Genomic DNA, 17,105 nt, shown 5'->3' with positions numbered 1-17,105 from the left:
CAAACTAAGCAAATGACAGTAATCTAAAACAGGAAACTGAATCATAAAGGAACTCTTATGTAGCATCAGAAGAATGAAGTAGACTGATCCCCGCTCAGTACGAACAACCTCTACTCGTGACGAACACCTGAAAAATAATGGTGGGTCAGGCTCACAAACAAGTTCTACTCTACTACAGTCCAAGCAGAGATCAGATACACGTATACATCCTAGTCAATCCAACAATAACTAGTAGTCCGTATATATATATATACACACTAAAGGAACCTCACTAGACATAGGGTTGTCTCAACCTGAATAGTAGGCAACATGCAAAACGCACATATAGTGGGCATGAGTACCTAGACTTACCAGGGTACACAACTACATTATATCTAGCTACACATCCCTGGCGATATACGCGCCCTAACCATTGATCCCGAGACTCAAACTCATATCATGGCACCATACTTATATATATATAATCTAGTAACCATCCTATCCAGTATAAATTAATCCTCCATAAGTCATTCAACTTGTTCAGCTGACCTGACTTGAATATAAGTATGACTTAACATTTTAGTTAATCCATTCCCATATATAATAAATTAATCCTCCATAAGTCATTCAACTTGTTCAGCTGACCTGACTTGAATATAAGTATGACTTAACATTTTAGTTAATCCATTCCCATATATAATAAATTAATCCTCCATAAGTCATTCAACTTGTTCAGCTGACCTGACTTAAATATAAGTAGGACTTAACATTTTAGTTAATCCATTCCCTTATATAAAATAGGTAGGACTTAACTGATAAGTTAATCCATCCCTAAAATGCCACCGTCCCACACCGGTGCATTAAACCATACAATCCAACAATTGATGTAACAATTAAGGAAATACATCAAACATTCCATAAATAACTATCATAAATATGATACTAAGTTATCACATAATAGGAATGACTTATTATTTATTTAAACTTCCTATATCATATGTCCTATACAAACTGAATCTTATATATGATGATATTTTATTATACCGTTAAATAAGGATTCTCTATATCCAATTCATCCTACACATTTAATCTCAATTGCTAAAATATTTTAAAAGATTAAATCCATTCGTTTGTTTAAAACATTCAAATAGCAAACATCATTATGATTGAGTCTATTTAAATTTATTAAAACCAAACCTAGTCTCTATTTAATGTTCAGGAATTCTAGACATGTTTCTACGTTTTATCATTCCACAGATATGAAAAATACATAATTTAAACATGTAAAAATTCACATAAGAAATCAAATCAAAATCATGTATTTTATCAATTCATAACACAAGAACAGATATGAACCAATTTCATAAAACCTATGTTCTAACCCAATTAAACATGCATAATTATTTAATTTTATGTCTTTAATAAATCCTGGAATTTCCTAGGCATGTACAGAAACACAAATCAAAGGGAAAGAGATAGAAGAAGAACTTACCTTAAACTTTCGGATCGAAAGTTAAACTTCTTCTTCCTTGATCTTCTCTCTACAGGGTTTTTCTCCTCATTCTTTCTTTTTCCTCATTCCCTCTCTAACACTATCTCTCCAGTATATATCACGTAAATATTTCTAACCCCCTTTTACAACCTATAGCTATATATTTATAGGTTAAATAAAATAACCCTAACCCTTTTCCCAATCCAAGTCAACTAAAAAAAAAATGAAAATAAAAATATTAAAAAGGTAAGCAAAATATGTTACGTATATAATTTATGTATATGTTTATTAAATAAATAAATTATACACATTCCATTATTTATTAATAGATTATCCAATAATATTTAAGTTACCATAATATTATAAAGTAACTTAAAACATAACACGTATCAAATCTATGTATATTTTTATTATTTAAATAAACATATACATCAGATTAAATATTACTACCCAAATTACCATAAAAGTAATTAATAAATTACTTTCTCTTTTATATATATATATTAAAAAGGTAAGTAAAATATGTTACGTATATAATTTATGTATATGTTTATTAAATAAATAAATTATACACATTTCATTATTTATTAATGGATTATCCAATAATACTTAAGTTATCATAATATTATAAAGTAACTTAAAACATAACACGTATCAAATCTATGTATATTTTTATTATTTAAATATAAAACATATACATCAGATTAAATATTACTACCCAAGTTACCATAAAAATAATTAATAAATTACTTTCATTTTTATATATGTATATAATATATATTTATATATATACATACAATATCTATGGGTAATAATTCATACACATCCAACCTCCTATCCAAGTAGTCCATGGGACCCAATTGGTTGGCCCATTACTACTAACCATAACCATAAAAGAAAAATAAAATAAAATAAAATAATAAAAGAAAAGAAAATATTTAATTTACAATTAATCAAAACACCATTTAAGCACATAATCTAATTAAACAATTAACACATAGACAAATACAAATAATATATAGACACATAATCAAATAATCAAGTAATACCTAATTCAATTAAACACATAAGCAATTAGTCAAATAATTAATTAAATAATTAAAAAATACAATTAAAACAAATAAATAAATACCGAGACTATCTTTTTAAAATTAGGGGTATTACATTCTTCCCCCCTAATAAAAGGAATTCCGTCCTCGGAATTCGCCCTTACTTTCTTCCGTTATGCTTGGAAACTGTGAGCGAAAAACATCCTCATATTCCAAATAGACGCAACCTCACTATAAGGGCTCCACTTAACTCCAATATACCAAGTGGTATACAGAGTTCCTATATTTTAAGAAACACAATAATCATACAATGCGTAGGTTGTATCAATTAACAACGTAATCCTTCTATGTCGACAAGGGAATGATCTACATACCTCAAAGTGCCATAGAATATACGCACAAACTCCTATGCACCCAGCGCTAATAATTTGGTAACGCTAATTCAGAGGTGACTGCCTCAATTGCGAAACACAATCTTCTAAAAGTAAATGTAATAAGTAAAATTGACCTTTCTCCAAAAATCGCCTTTCTTCCTACATAGAAAACAGAACGAGCAAACTACTCCCTGATAGAAAAACTCTAGTATACGAGTTCAACTATTTACAACATCCTACTGTTGCCTCCCAACCGCACGCAGTTCAATATAAAGGGAAGTATCTATTTCCGATATATTTTTAAATGAAGTCGAGGTCTGATTGTACAACCCTTACTTCTATTTCCAACCAACAAATGAGAGGTATGCATTGTGAAAGATACAAAACCTCCAAAGTTGTCACACTAACCTCCTTGTGCCAACAATATCACAGACAAAATTCCGACAAGTGAAGTAAATACTTCCAATAGTCCATGAAAATCTAGGATATACGCCTCAAACATATCCTTTATGGTCTAATTTAATCTCTCGATTAATTCCTCCGTTTATATATATGAAGTAGAGCTGCTGCTCCAAAATCTTCATAAAGCTCCTTCGAAATAGCACTTTGCATCCACTAATATGGACATCCACATGCTATAACACCACTATCACTGAATTATATAATTACTATGAAGTTCTAAAATAAGCATCACTCAAATTTATGTCCTCAAGCGATCTTTCTCAATCCACTACTCGGATTCCATATGAAAATTTGAAATTCCAAATCAATGTCGATCCTTCCCACCAACTATCACTCCTGTTTAGTTCAACTTCCATATTTGTTATAGGAAGTGGCTAAAGATTCCTATGATATCTAATGATCAACTTTCCACCTTTGTAGCAGGTTTTACACTTAGGGCAATTATATACACGTCCCTATCCGTACCTGTTCACCAAAACTGACATTTGATGTCGTGATGTACCTTCTAACCGTCTGGGTGTACCAAGAAAAATTATAAATTTCCATCTCAGTCGCCCGACAGTCATATCACTATTTATAGAAACTACTAACTCCTCCTCCAGTACCTTAAACTCCATCTGAGTAAGGTAACACCTTCTCTAGGGTCAGCTCCGATATTCAAAATTGACCTCCTGAACTACCTTGGTAATAACAAGTGTTATTATTCACACTTTGCATCCATCTAAGCCGTCTCGTGATTCGTTATATTCGTATGAACTGATATCTTACCAACTCGATCAAAATAGACAAAATGAAACTGATTTAATTTTATCAGTCAACCAATATCCCATCTAGAATCCTGACCCTTGCATCAAATCAGTAATTCCTCAACTAAATCCGTGAAAATGCTCTATCATTTCCACTTCAGTATAGAAAATAGCTGCAAGAATCCAGTGATCTCTGATGGTCCATCTCTACTATTTAATAAATATTAGACTTAGAGAAAAAACACTATATTCCTCTTCCTGCCTGTCCTCCAAACATCTGCTTCATATTGTGAAGCATCATGTTTCTACTAGGGTGAATAAAGAACTAAGAGTTGTGAAATTCAATCCTTGCATCCTCCATCAAATTTGTCTACAGAAAGTACCGTTAGTCCGGTATCACCAGCATTCGTCTGTACCCATTGTTTAAATTGGAGCATCTTCAAAAGTGAATTCTGTAACTAAATCTATCCACCACTGATCCGTGATAAACTTGCCGATATTAAAAATCAATCGGTAATTCAATTTATCAATAGTTAACTATGACTTTAATTCAACAAAAGTCAACAAACTACGACCTTTCCATACATACCATGCACCTCATCTTTATATAAGTATTTGGTCTCACCATCTTGTCTTTGACACACTCTGCTTCTTTAAGACAAGTTAATGACAATCCGACTTCTTTATCTAACTTCAAAAGAATATGAAATCTTCCCATCCTCTACATAAGTCATCAATTTCCTTGCAACAGCTAATTGTTGCAAATTGTGACTAAAAAAATAATTCCATATTATTTATGGAAATGAAGAGACTTAGTTTCCTCCTCCATGTGCAACACCGGCAAATTCCTCCCAATGACACACCCTCTTGAATAAATTCTTGATTAAGAATTTACTGATGAATATTTATTCAGTCTCCTATCCTCACTCGGTGTCATTCCAATAAGTACTTAATCCAGTACTAAATCCTCCTTCTGACTTGGTAACAACTTCTGAAATTTTCAAGAAGATGTTCAGCAAATCCAGCACCTCTGATATATCATCATGGCATTTTAGTGATCTTTATTTACCACTACCTCACGCATACCAAAACATTAACAATCACCAATATCATAGCGTTGTAATATGATACGAATCCATACCTAACGTAAAGTATATCAAATTAATCGTTCTAGATTGTTTGACTCGTAGTGATGGTTTAATTATCCCATCCCAAAACACACCATAATGACACATGTCCAGGTCCAATAGATTGGTTAGATTTATGTGTATCTACCAAATCCTATGACCGTATGCTCACAAATTTAGCTTAAATAGTGTTATGACTCTATGTTATTAAAACAATAATTGGTTGATCACACACTTATGTCCCCAACTATACCACATACCAAATCCCGAGTAATTAACAAAAAAATAAAATAAAACACGTATGATAAACACAATAGAACAAAATATACTTCTACTTAGGACATCGTTCTTTCTAGAAAAGAAAGTCTCCTTTGAAATCAACCTTACTAGATTGTTTCAAAATTTCCTTTTATAGCTTCGTAAATAATCATTCAACCTCGAAACATATCCTTTAAAATATCGCTTAAAAGCACAAATATTTTCCTAAGCAAATACCAAAGGCTTAATCCTCATCCTCCTTATATGCGGAATGTAAACTGTCTTACTTGACTTTATAAATTGAATTAGAACATCACAACATAATACCAATGCCTTTTTGTATGTGATTTAAAAATTATATATTTCGTTCTGATAAGAACACATCCGATCCCCAAACTCCTGAACAATACTTCTTATAGAGATGATAAGAAAGATTTAATTATTTGTAGATTGATCAACCCCAATTCTACTAATAACATTCGCTATACTACTAGCAATTCAGATCACCTCGTGCAATCATCCCTCTTCAAGATTTAGTACCCTCTCTATTGGATACACATAAATCTCCACCATTAGGATCCTCTTCGGCTCCTACTCCTTGCTTGTCTCCTTTTTGAGATCAACTGAAGTCGTGTTGGTCCCGATATGGGGTGACCTATCACGTACACCTAAATCTTTCCTTGGCTTATACTTTTAAAGTAACGCCAAACGAACCTAAACCGTCAATCCTTAACTCTGCCTTCTGGCAACGAAATCGATAACATACTCCTCTACTCCTTTGGGTCTTTATTGCTTTCGCCTTTAACCCATCCTTTTTCTAGTGCCAACCATTTTATGACTACAGAATATAATTAACATCAGCTCCTCCTAACAAACCATAAATAAAGTACAACAAATCCTAATATGGGCTCTAAGTTTTAAGAGACGCAACGCGGAAGTCATATAACGAAAGACACTCCTAAGGACACTTGAACCTGGAGTGCTCTGATACCAACTGTGATACCCCCGAATTTCCGAATGCGGGTTGGCCAGGCCCACGCCCGAATACCCGAGGATATCAAAACAAATTGATAATAAACGAACACAGAGTACAAAAGAATAAAGAAGAATAAATAAAATGCTGACAAGAAACTAAAATGATAATCTAATAATAAACCTCATAATATATTTTCATTAATTAATAAACTCTTCTGATACAACTGATCCTCTAAAATACAACTCGGGAATCTATACTGTGTGGACCCCTAGAAAATCCAAACTAAGCAAATGACAGTAATCTAAAACAGGAAACTGAATCATAAAGGAACTCTTATGTAGCATCGGAAGAATGAAGTAGACTGATCTCCGCTCAGCACGAACAACCTCTACTCGTGACGAACACCTGAAAAATAATGGTGGGTCAGGCCCACAAACAAGTTCTACTCTACTACAGTCCAAGCAGAGATCCGATACACGTATACATCCTAGTCAATCCAACAGTAACTAGTAGTCCGTATATATATACATACACACTAAAGGAACCTCACTAGACATAGGGTTGTCTCAACCTGAATAGTAGGCAATATGCAAAACGCACATATAGTGGGCATGAGTACCTAGACCTACCAGGGTACACAACTACACTATATCTAGCTACACATCCCTGGCGATATACGCGCCCTAACCATTGATCCTGAGACTCAAGCTCATATCATGGCACCATACTTATATATATATAATCTAGTAACCATCCTATCCAGTATAAATTAATCCTCCATAAGTCATTCAACTTGTTCAGCTGACCTGACTTAAATATAAGTAGGACTTAACATTTTAGTTAATCCATTCCCTTATATAAAATAGGTAAGACTTAACTGATAAGTTAATCCATCCCTAAAATGCCACCGTCCCATACCGGTGCATTAAACCATACAATCCAACAATTGATGTAACAATTAAGGAAATACATCAAACATTCCATAAATAACTATGATAAATATGATATTAAGTTATCACATAATAGGAATGACTTATTATTTCTTTAAACTTCCTATATCATATGTCCTATACAAACTGAATCTTATATATGATAATATTTTATTATACCGTTAAATAAGGATTCTCTATATCCAATTCATCCTACACATTTAATCTCAATTGCTAAAATATTTTAAAAGATTAAATCCATTCGTTTGTTTAAAACATTCAAATAGCAAGCATCATTATGATTGAGTTTATTTAAATTTATTAAAACCCAAACCTAGTCCCTATTTGATGTTCAGGAATTCTAGACATGTTTCTACGTTTTATCATTCCACAGATATGAAAAATACATAATTTAAACATGTAAAAATTCACATAAGAAATCAAATCAAAATCATGCATTTTATCAATTCATAACACAAGAACAGATATGAACCAATTTCATAAAACCTATGTTCTAACCCAATTAAACATGCATAATTATTTAATTTTATGTGTTTAATAAATCTTGAAATTTCCTAGGCATGTACAGAAACACGAATCAAGGGAAAGAGATAGAAGAAGAACTTGCCTTAAACTTTCGGATCGAAAGTTAAACTTCTTCTTTCTTGATCTTCTCTCTACAGGGTTTTTCTCCTCATTCTTTCCTTTTCCTCATTCCCTCTCTAACACTATCTCTCCAGTATATATCACGTGAATATTTCTAACCCCCTTTTACAACCTATAGCTATATATTTATAGGTTAAATAAAATAACCCTAACCCTTTTCCCAATCCAAGTCAACTAAAAAAAAAATAAAAATAAAAATATTAAAAAGGTAAGCAAAATATGTTACGTATATAATTTATGTATATGTTTATTAAATAAATAAATTATACACATTCCATTATTTATTAATGGATTATCCAATAATATTTAAGTTACCATAATATTATAAAGCAACTTAAAACATAACACGTATCAAATCTATGTATATTTTTATTATTTAAATAAACATATACATCAGATTAAATATTACTACCCAAATTACCATAAAAGTAATTAATAAATTACTTTCTCTTTTATATATATATTAAAAAGGTAAGTAAAATATGTTACGTATATAATTTATGTATATGTTTATTAAATAAATAAATTATACATATTTCATTATTTATTAATGGATTATCCAATAATACTTAAGTTACCATAACATTATAAAGTAACTTAAAACATAACACGTATCAAATCTATGTATATTTTTATTATTTAAATATAAAATATATACATCAGATTAAATATTACTACCCAAGTTACCATATAAATAATTAATAAATTACTTTCCTTTTTATATATGTATATAATATATATTTATATATATACATACAATATCCATGGGTAATAATTCATACACATCCAACCTCCTATCCAAGTAGTCCATGGGACCCAATTAGTTGGCCCATTACTACTAACCATAACCATAAAAGAAAAAGAAAATAAAATAAAATAATAAAAGAAAAGAAAATATTTAATTTACAATTAATCAAAACACCATTTAAGCACATAATCTAATTAAACAATTAACACATAGACAAATACAAATAATATATAGACACATAATCAAATAATTAAGTAATACCTAATTCAATTAAACACATAAGCAATTAGTCAAATAATTAATTAAATAATTAAAAAATACAATTAAAACAAATAAATAAATACCGAGACTATCCTTTTAAAATTAGGTGTATTACAACAGGCTTACCCCTCTCCGTACTACCTTAGCGCGCCTGTTCCAAGATAATAAGACGAGGTTCGCAACTCCTCAGCCCATGAAACAACCCTTGGAGCAGAGGGACAAAAGCAAACATTGTGCCTACCATAGAGATTATGGGCATACCACCAATGACTGCAGGTCCCTTCAGCGACAGGTAGAAAGCATGATAGCGAGATGAGAGTTGGTGGAGTATCTCGCCACGAAGGAGTACGTAAAACCTCGGGAGGTTAACCCTCGAGGGGTAGAGGGCGGTCAGGTAAAGGTTATCCATGCCATACACGGAAGGTCAGAGGATGATGAAGAGTCTGAAGAGTTGTACAGATCCAGGTTGAGAGAGGCTCATAAGTTACGAAGATTGTCTTCAGTAAACACGGTTGCGCCAGGCAGCATCAACATTGGATTCGGTAACAATGATCTGTCTAGAGTCCAACGCCCGCATGAAGACCCCTTGGTCATCAGCCTCCTAGTGGCGAATTATATGATCAGGAGGGTGCTGATAGATCCGGGAAGTAGCGCTAACATCATTACAAAAGCAGCCTTCGATCAGCTGGGGGTTTCACCATCGCCCATCAGGCCAACTTCCAGCCCCCTAATGGGGTTTGATGGTACTAAGGTGAATCCGCTTGGGGTGATCGATCTATCCATTACTGCAGTAAAGAGGACTCTGAAGGAGAACTTTGTCGTGACGGAGATTCATCCATCTTATAACCTCATTATGGGGAGAGGTTGGATCCATCGTATGAACGGAGTCCCCTCTACCCTTCATCAAGTAATGAGGTGTTTATCCCCAGATGGCAGGGAGGTCATCGACCTCTGGGGAGACCAGGTTGCTGCAAAAGAATGTTACATGCTAACGCTATATGAAGCAAAGAAGGCGTCGAAATCACCTCAGTCAGAGGCGAATCCCAAAGACGCAATCAAATAACAGTTACAGTATCCTCTGCCCAAGTATCTCAAGGCAGAGGAAGAAGCCGAGTCTGAAGCACCTACCGAGGAGTCCCTCGAAGCTATAGAGGTAGTCCTCGGAGACCCTCAGAAGGTTACCTACATTGGCTCATCTTGCACAGCCGAAGAGAAGGAAGCATTGATCATGGTCATTCAGTGTAATTCGGATGTCTTTGCCTGGGATCACTCGGACATGGTAGGGATCGATCCTACGGTCTCATGCCATAGTTTGAGGGTTAACCCAGAATTCAGGCCAGTCAAGCAGAGGCACCGACGGTTCGCACCTGAACGGAATCGCATAATAGCCGAGGAAGTAAATAAACTATTACAAGCAGGATTCATTCGAGAGGTGTAATACCCACAATGGCTCTCAAATGTAGTAGTCGTTCAAAAGAAGAATGGAAAATGGAGGGTATGCGTAGATTATACCAACCTTAACAAAGCTTGCCCAAAAGATAGCTTCCCTCTGCCCAAGATTTATCAAATGGTGGATGTTACTACAGGTTATGAGAGGCTCACATTCCTCGATGCATACTCCGGCTATAATCAGATTCCCATGAATCCTGAAGATGAGGAGAAAACCGCTTTCATCACAGAGACGGGCGCTTACTGCTACAGAGTGATGCCCTTCGGTCTAAAGAATGCCGGAGCCACCTACCAGCGACTTGTCAATAAAATTTTCAATAATCTACTGGGGAATACAGTTGAAGCCTATATCGATGACATGGTGGTCAAAAGTATACGGAAAGAGGATCACCCGAAGCACCTCCAAGAGGTCTTTGATACTCTCAAGAGGTACAATATGAAGCTGAACCCCACCAAGTGCTCCTTCGCCGTCTCTTCAGGACAGTTCCTCGGGCACATTGTAAATAAAAGAGGAATAGAAGTAAGCCCAGCTCAGGCAAAGGCACTCATACAGAACCAAGAGCCAAAAACACGCAGGGAAGTGCAAGTTCTAACTGGCCGAGTTGCGGCCCTCAGCCGGTTCATATCCCGATTATCTGATAAGTATAAACCTTTCTTTGATGCTATTCGATCTAAAAACAAAGATATGTGGGGACCTCAGCAGCAGGAAGCTCTCAATCAATTGAAAAGCTACATGACAAAACCCCCAATCCTTTCTGCTCCAGCGCCGGGAGACATTCTCATCCTGTACTTGGCAGTATCAGCTGTAGCAACAAGCGCAGTGTTGATCAAAGAAGGAGGCAAGATTCAGCACCCAATCTTTTACACAAGCAAAACGATGACGGATGCCGAGACACGGTACAGCAAGACGGAAAAGATAATCCTGGCGTTAATTTATGCCAAGAGGAAACTTCGACATTACTTCAAATCTCACAGCATAGTGGTACTTACAAATCACCCTATACGGGCTATCCTAGCTAAACCAGACTTGTCTGGTCGAATTACAAAATGGGCTATTGAACTTAGCTCTTTTGATATCACCTATGCACCAAAGGTATCTCACAAGGGGAAGTCAGTAGCGGATTCATCCATTTAAAACAATCCTTGACTTTTCAGGAAAATAAAAAATAAAAAATAAAAAATAATTAAAAAAATTCCTTGACTTTTCAAGACAAACACTTCCCTATTCTGTATTTGGGACTATAGTATAGGTCCTAGTTCTTGTCCCTTTAGGTGAACAATGGAAAAATATGAAAAGGGTAGTTACTTCTAAGGTGCTTTCACCGGCTAGACACCGATGGCTTAACCACAAGAGAGCCGAAGAAGCAGATCACCTTGAGGGAATGTGATAAGGAAGATGATATTCAACAAGAGGTTTTTCAGGGAAGGAATAGCGGATGGAGGAGTACCGGGTAATAAGGAAGAAGAGCACATATAGACGTGTTTCGCCATTCTTAATTGGGTACGTGTATTCGTTGTGTGTTTAAGTGTTTCTGATTATAATCCATGGATGAGATGGCAGGTTGATTTGGATGGTCATGAGAAGATCATTAGGAAAGCTATTGCAAGTCTAAGAAAGTATCAACATCCCGAAATTGATGAGAAGAAGCGACAGTGGAGGAGTGGTGCAAAGAAGGTGGAAGAGGACTTGCTTGATGTTCTAATTACAGACAAACATACATATGATAATCCATTACTGTCAGCAGAAGAGATCAAAGCACAAATCATTGTAAGACAGAGTGCACTCTTTGATTGTAAAGACACATAACATTATCCGTTGGGGAAGAAAACAGATATCATATATAATTTTAAACCTGTAAATAATGAAAAAAGGAAAATTATAACAGCCTCGTTTGGGCTGAGATTATCCTTCATCACTCATGTTCTCATACTCTGGTACTAAAGATGCAAAACACCCTTCATCAGGTGGGCTTCCCTCGTTCTCACAAGAGGCTGGTGAGAGCAAACAGGGGCGCAAGTTTGAGAGCCCATTCTGCCTCATGTACATCTCTAGTGGAAGGCTTGCTGCATGAACAAGTCTTGTCATGCTCGCTCCTGTTGTCTCTGTTAGAAGGTCGTCTTCACGGTTGGGATGGCAATTCAAGTCTAGCTGTTCCTTGCTGGACTCAGCCACCTCCATTTGTGTTCTAACCCCGGTTATTTCATTATCTGAATGGTTTATATGCGGCAATGGATGTTCAGATGTGCCAGCCATCTCTGATTCATCCCTTGGAGGAACCTGGTCCTTCCTCTGGGCAATTTCTGCTTCATGTTCTGATTGGCGTTTCTTCTTCCGCGACATGAGGGTTCTAAACCGGCGCTTCACGGTCATGCACACAACGCATATGCAACTGGGCTTGTGCTTGCCGGTCCCACTAGGGGGCTGAATGCAGACGATGCAACTGCAGCCAGGACGATGCCTAGGATGTTTTGTAGTGGCTCCAACTGACAGCTCACCTAACTCACCCACATTGTCTCCTAGGACTGCAGCAGTGGCCAAGGTGTCTAATCCAGAGGGCTCATGTTCTTGGCCTACCTTGCGGCTTTCTATGGTTCTTCGTTTCTTAAAATCTGGAGAAATGAGAGAGAGGGAAATTAAGCATCGGCAGGTATTTTGGGATTCATTAGGGAAAATATCACAATCAATATGACAAAACTATTTGTAATGAGAATAATCATAAAACGAAGAAAACCAACAGGCGACACGAGCAAGAATAGGGAAAAGCAACTTTTACTGATGCAAACAAGTTGTCTTGAATGGTCACACATTGAAAAACGGGTTTTACAGACGTAGGATCTCTGAATCAACTCAAATGGCCACTGGACCCCATTTTATCTGAATTTCGAAACTGTTGGACATAAAGTTATTAACCAACTTAAAAACTTCACTCCTCACAATAAAAATAGACAAAGGAAATTAATCCCTCTACGTACTTCTCCTTTCACAATAAACATAGGCGTACAAAGAATACAAATCATCTATTTTTCACAAGTGCGACCCATGAACATTCACATAAAGCATGCCAAAATCTAAAAGCTTCCAAAATCATCCATACTAATCTTTATGGACACATCAAATTGTGTGAAGTATAAGCAACAGATGTAATATGAAATGGGGAAGGATATAGTAATGTGTCGGAGACACCTATTATCGAACACAATCAACCGAAGTGTCCAACTAAAGAACAATGAAACTCTTCCTACTTCAAGAGAATTTCATAAGAAACAGACGTAATATGAAATGGGGAAGGATATAGTAATGTGTCAGAGACACCTATTATCGAACACAATCAACAGGAGTGTCCAACTAAAGAACAATGAAACTCTTCCTACTTCAATAGAATTTCATGCAATACTTACCAAAATTATCAGCATGCAAAATAAATTATTTGAAAAAAAAAAAATGAATGAAGCTTCCATGTAAAACAGACTAATCCCAAAAGATAGAAAACAATTGAACAACTTCAACAATTTAACATAGTCCTTTTTTTTTTTTTAACATACATAGTCCATATGTAACCAAGTCCATTTTAGACAGTATGCATGCATAAACATCCACAGTGCAGCCAGCGTGCAACTAAATATGCGCTAGTGGATACACATAGGCATTGTCTAAAAGCGAACACATATAAGGACTTGCAAGCATTATGATTACTAATTCTCAAATCCATTAAAATTTAGTTAAAATAAGAAGGAAACACAGTCTTATTCATACCCTTGCCAACTCTGAAAAAGCTTTCCAGATCCTTTGGACTCATATCTTCAGGTGCAGAACATAAACATCTGGAAGCACAGCATAAACATAAGTAGTATGAAAAAGTACTTCCTTTTTTGCCACAAACAAGCATCAGAAATTACAACATTCATGTAATCATAACTAGAGCCTTGTCTATCTCAATGTACAACTCCCAACTGCATAAACAAGGATCGAATAGAAATAAAATAATAATAATAATAATAATAATAATAATAAAAGGATGGAGCTGTATTCGATCTCATGACTCTGATATGGCCACAAAGAGACTTTACGAGCTATGCTAGCAGAAACCTCATACAACACAAAATTTAATTTTAGGAAGAAAAATACAAGAATAAAGATGAAAATGAAACTGAATTGAGAGTGGTCCTTTACATGCATCACAAGTGGTAATGGGGGCAGCTTGGGATAGCCCGTTCTTCAAATATCTTGGACCATATTGCATGCCAGAGAGGATGAGAAAAATGTTAAAGAAAGAGAATTAGAGGACGACTAATAAGATCGTGAGTCTAGGGCCACAGGTTTTTTTCCATCATTCATTTCTCATCTGTCGATTGTTTAAAAATATGGGAGCAAAATAAATCTGCCATTTGAAACTTTAGAAATAGTTCTCTAAAAGGAAGACAAGTGAAACCAGAAGTATAACAAACATGTCAAAAAATGACAGCAAAACTTTCTCAAAAGTCTGTTAGTCCCCCATAACCCCCTCCCTCCCTTCCTTCTCTCTCTGTTTCTTGATATACTGGCGACAAAATAACTAAATAACTTAAGAAGTTACTCACCCAGATGCTCTTGTGGTGAATATAGTCCTCTTTGCAAAAACTGGTGGTTCCTAAATAACATGAACAACATTAGTCACATAGATGACGTGGAAAACATGGTGGGGATTGATGTTCTAAACTCGCTTGAAGGTAGAGCAGCATTCCCCACAGATGACTTATTAACTTGCAGACAAGAAAGGCTGACCAAAATATGTTTAAAACAAACAAGTATTTGTTTCGAATGGCATATTTACATCATATTCTTCAAATTCATGCTCCTCAATCATGACAATGGTTGGCTTGGCACTCGGGGGTGGGCGAAGCAACTCCTGAGCTTCTTCCCATGTGAGTCTCAGCTCCATAGCCTCTTCACTATGCATGAGTAGTCTCTTGCTTTTTAACCCAATGTTTCGAGTCCTCTTCTTCTCTAGAATCAGAAATGACTGCTGCGATGAGTCCTCATTTGTCCTACCTCCACTCTTCTCATTTTATGCCAACCAAAAATAATGAGCAAAATCAAATAATGAGATTTAGGGCCAGACAGGCATTTTAGAATTCATAACAGAAAGAAAGTGTAGAATGAATTTACAACGGCACTATTATTAGAATATAAGAAGACATTATTTAATGACCTTGGGCTGCCACGTGTAAGAAAATAAGTTCGAGTTTGGGGACAATCACTTTGTGTAGATAATGTCAAAGATTAGTCTATATTTAGTGTATCTCTTCCAGTATCCTTCATTAACAGGATTAAATTTGGTGATGGTCGTTTTATTATTTATTACTGCAATCATATAGTAGCTTTGGGGGCAAAAGAGTCAGTTACATGGTAGCTTGGGATGTAACAATGGTAGGTATTTAAGAATAAGAAGATGAAACTGTAATGTATACATATATAATTGCGTATAAATGTATAGTATCTGTAGGGGTTCTTTTTTGTTAAGTAATAAAATAGTAATAAAAAGAGATATCAGGAATACAAATACGAAGGAAAACAGAGGAGATGCTTAGTGTAGGAGGAGGAAAAGAAGACCAATTAACCAGATTCAGATGGTGGTAGGGCGAGTATACAATATGACAGCTTTTCTTTAGTTCGGGAGAGTTGCTCCTTTCTTCATAGGACAGTGCCATTTATAGATCAAGATTCCATTACCAACGGTCTCCTTTATGTATGGTTCCTCGCATGCATCACCCCCAATCCGGATTACGTGAATAATCCTGAAGACTTAAGGGGCTGAAGGGTCTAATCCTTTCCTCGAGCCTTGTCCCATGTTGCCATGCCACTTCTCCCTTAATCAGGGGCATTAAATGTTGCTTGGCCGTCGGTTGGTCAAGCTTGACACAGCATTAATTGTGATTTTAAGGTTTGCTGTCACAACGTGTATAATCCCATTATCTTGTTAATTGGGCCTTGCCGAGAGCAAAGGCACTTCTTAACTTCTCATCCGCCAATCCAAGATCCTCCTAAGTTTCCCAAACATGGACTCCTATAACACAAAAATCCTACCTCATCTCGTGCTAAGGAGCTCCGATCTTTTAGGACAGTATCGTCTGGCATAACACCAGGATTTGGAATGCTCGAAGATCGACTTCTCGAGGCTTACTGGGCCTGGAGCGATGCCAGGGCTTAGAGTGCTCGAGATTTGATCTTTCGAGGGTTGAAGGCCTGGAACGATGACAGGGCTTAGAGTGCTCGAGATTTGATCTTTCGAGACTTGAGGGCCTGGAGCGATGCCAGGGCTTAGAGTGCTTGAGATTTGATCTTTCGAGACTTGAGGGACTGGAGCGATGCCAGGGCTTAGAGTGCTCGAGATTTGATCTTTCGAGGCTTGAGGGCCTAGAGCGATGTCAGGGCTTAGAGTGCTCGAGATTTGATCTTTCGAGGCTTGAGGACCTGGAGCGATGCCAGGGCTTAGAGTGTTTGATATTTGATCTTTCGAGGCTTGGGGGCCTGGAGTGATACCAGGGCTTAGAGTGCTCGAGATTTGATCTTTCGAGGCTTGAGGGCCTGAAGTGATACCAAGGCTTAAAG

General features: G+C 36.1%; 1 protein-coding gene across 1 annotated transcript; it reads right to left on the bottom strand.

Moving 5' to 3' along the window:
- Positions 1 to 12,319: 12,319 nt before the first annotated feature.
- LOC132268384 (B3 domain-containing protein Os07g0679700-like) lies at positions 12,320 to 14,629 on the bottom strand. Its single transcript, XM_059769238.1, has 2 exons — positions 14,271 to 14,629; positions 12,320 to 13,126 (listed from the first exon to the last, which is right to left on the bottom strand). The coding sequence occupies exons 1-2, from the start codon at positions 14,401 to 14,403 to the stop codon at positions 12,420 to 12,422; spliced, it is 840 nt and encodes a 279-aa protein (XP_059625221.1). The 5' UTR covers positions 14,404 to 14,629; the 3' UTR covers positions 12,320 to 12,419.
- Positions 14,630 to 17,105: the final 2,476 nt, after the last annotated feature.

The sequence above is a fragment of the Cornus florida genome, unplaced genomic scaffold (genome assembly GCF_030987335.1).
Source record: "Cornus florida cultivar Cherokee Brave unplaced genomic scaffold, ASM3098733v1 CherokeeBrave_3.0.0_Hap2_Chr08, whole genome shotgun sequence".
NCBI classification, from domain to species: Eukaryota; Viridiplantae; Streptophyta; class Magnoliopsida; order Cornales; family Cornaceae; genus Cornus; species Cornus florida.
The sequence above is the reverse complement of the archived record's forward strand: the minus strand, read 5'-3'. Positions and strand labels throughout refer to the sequence as shown.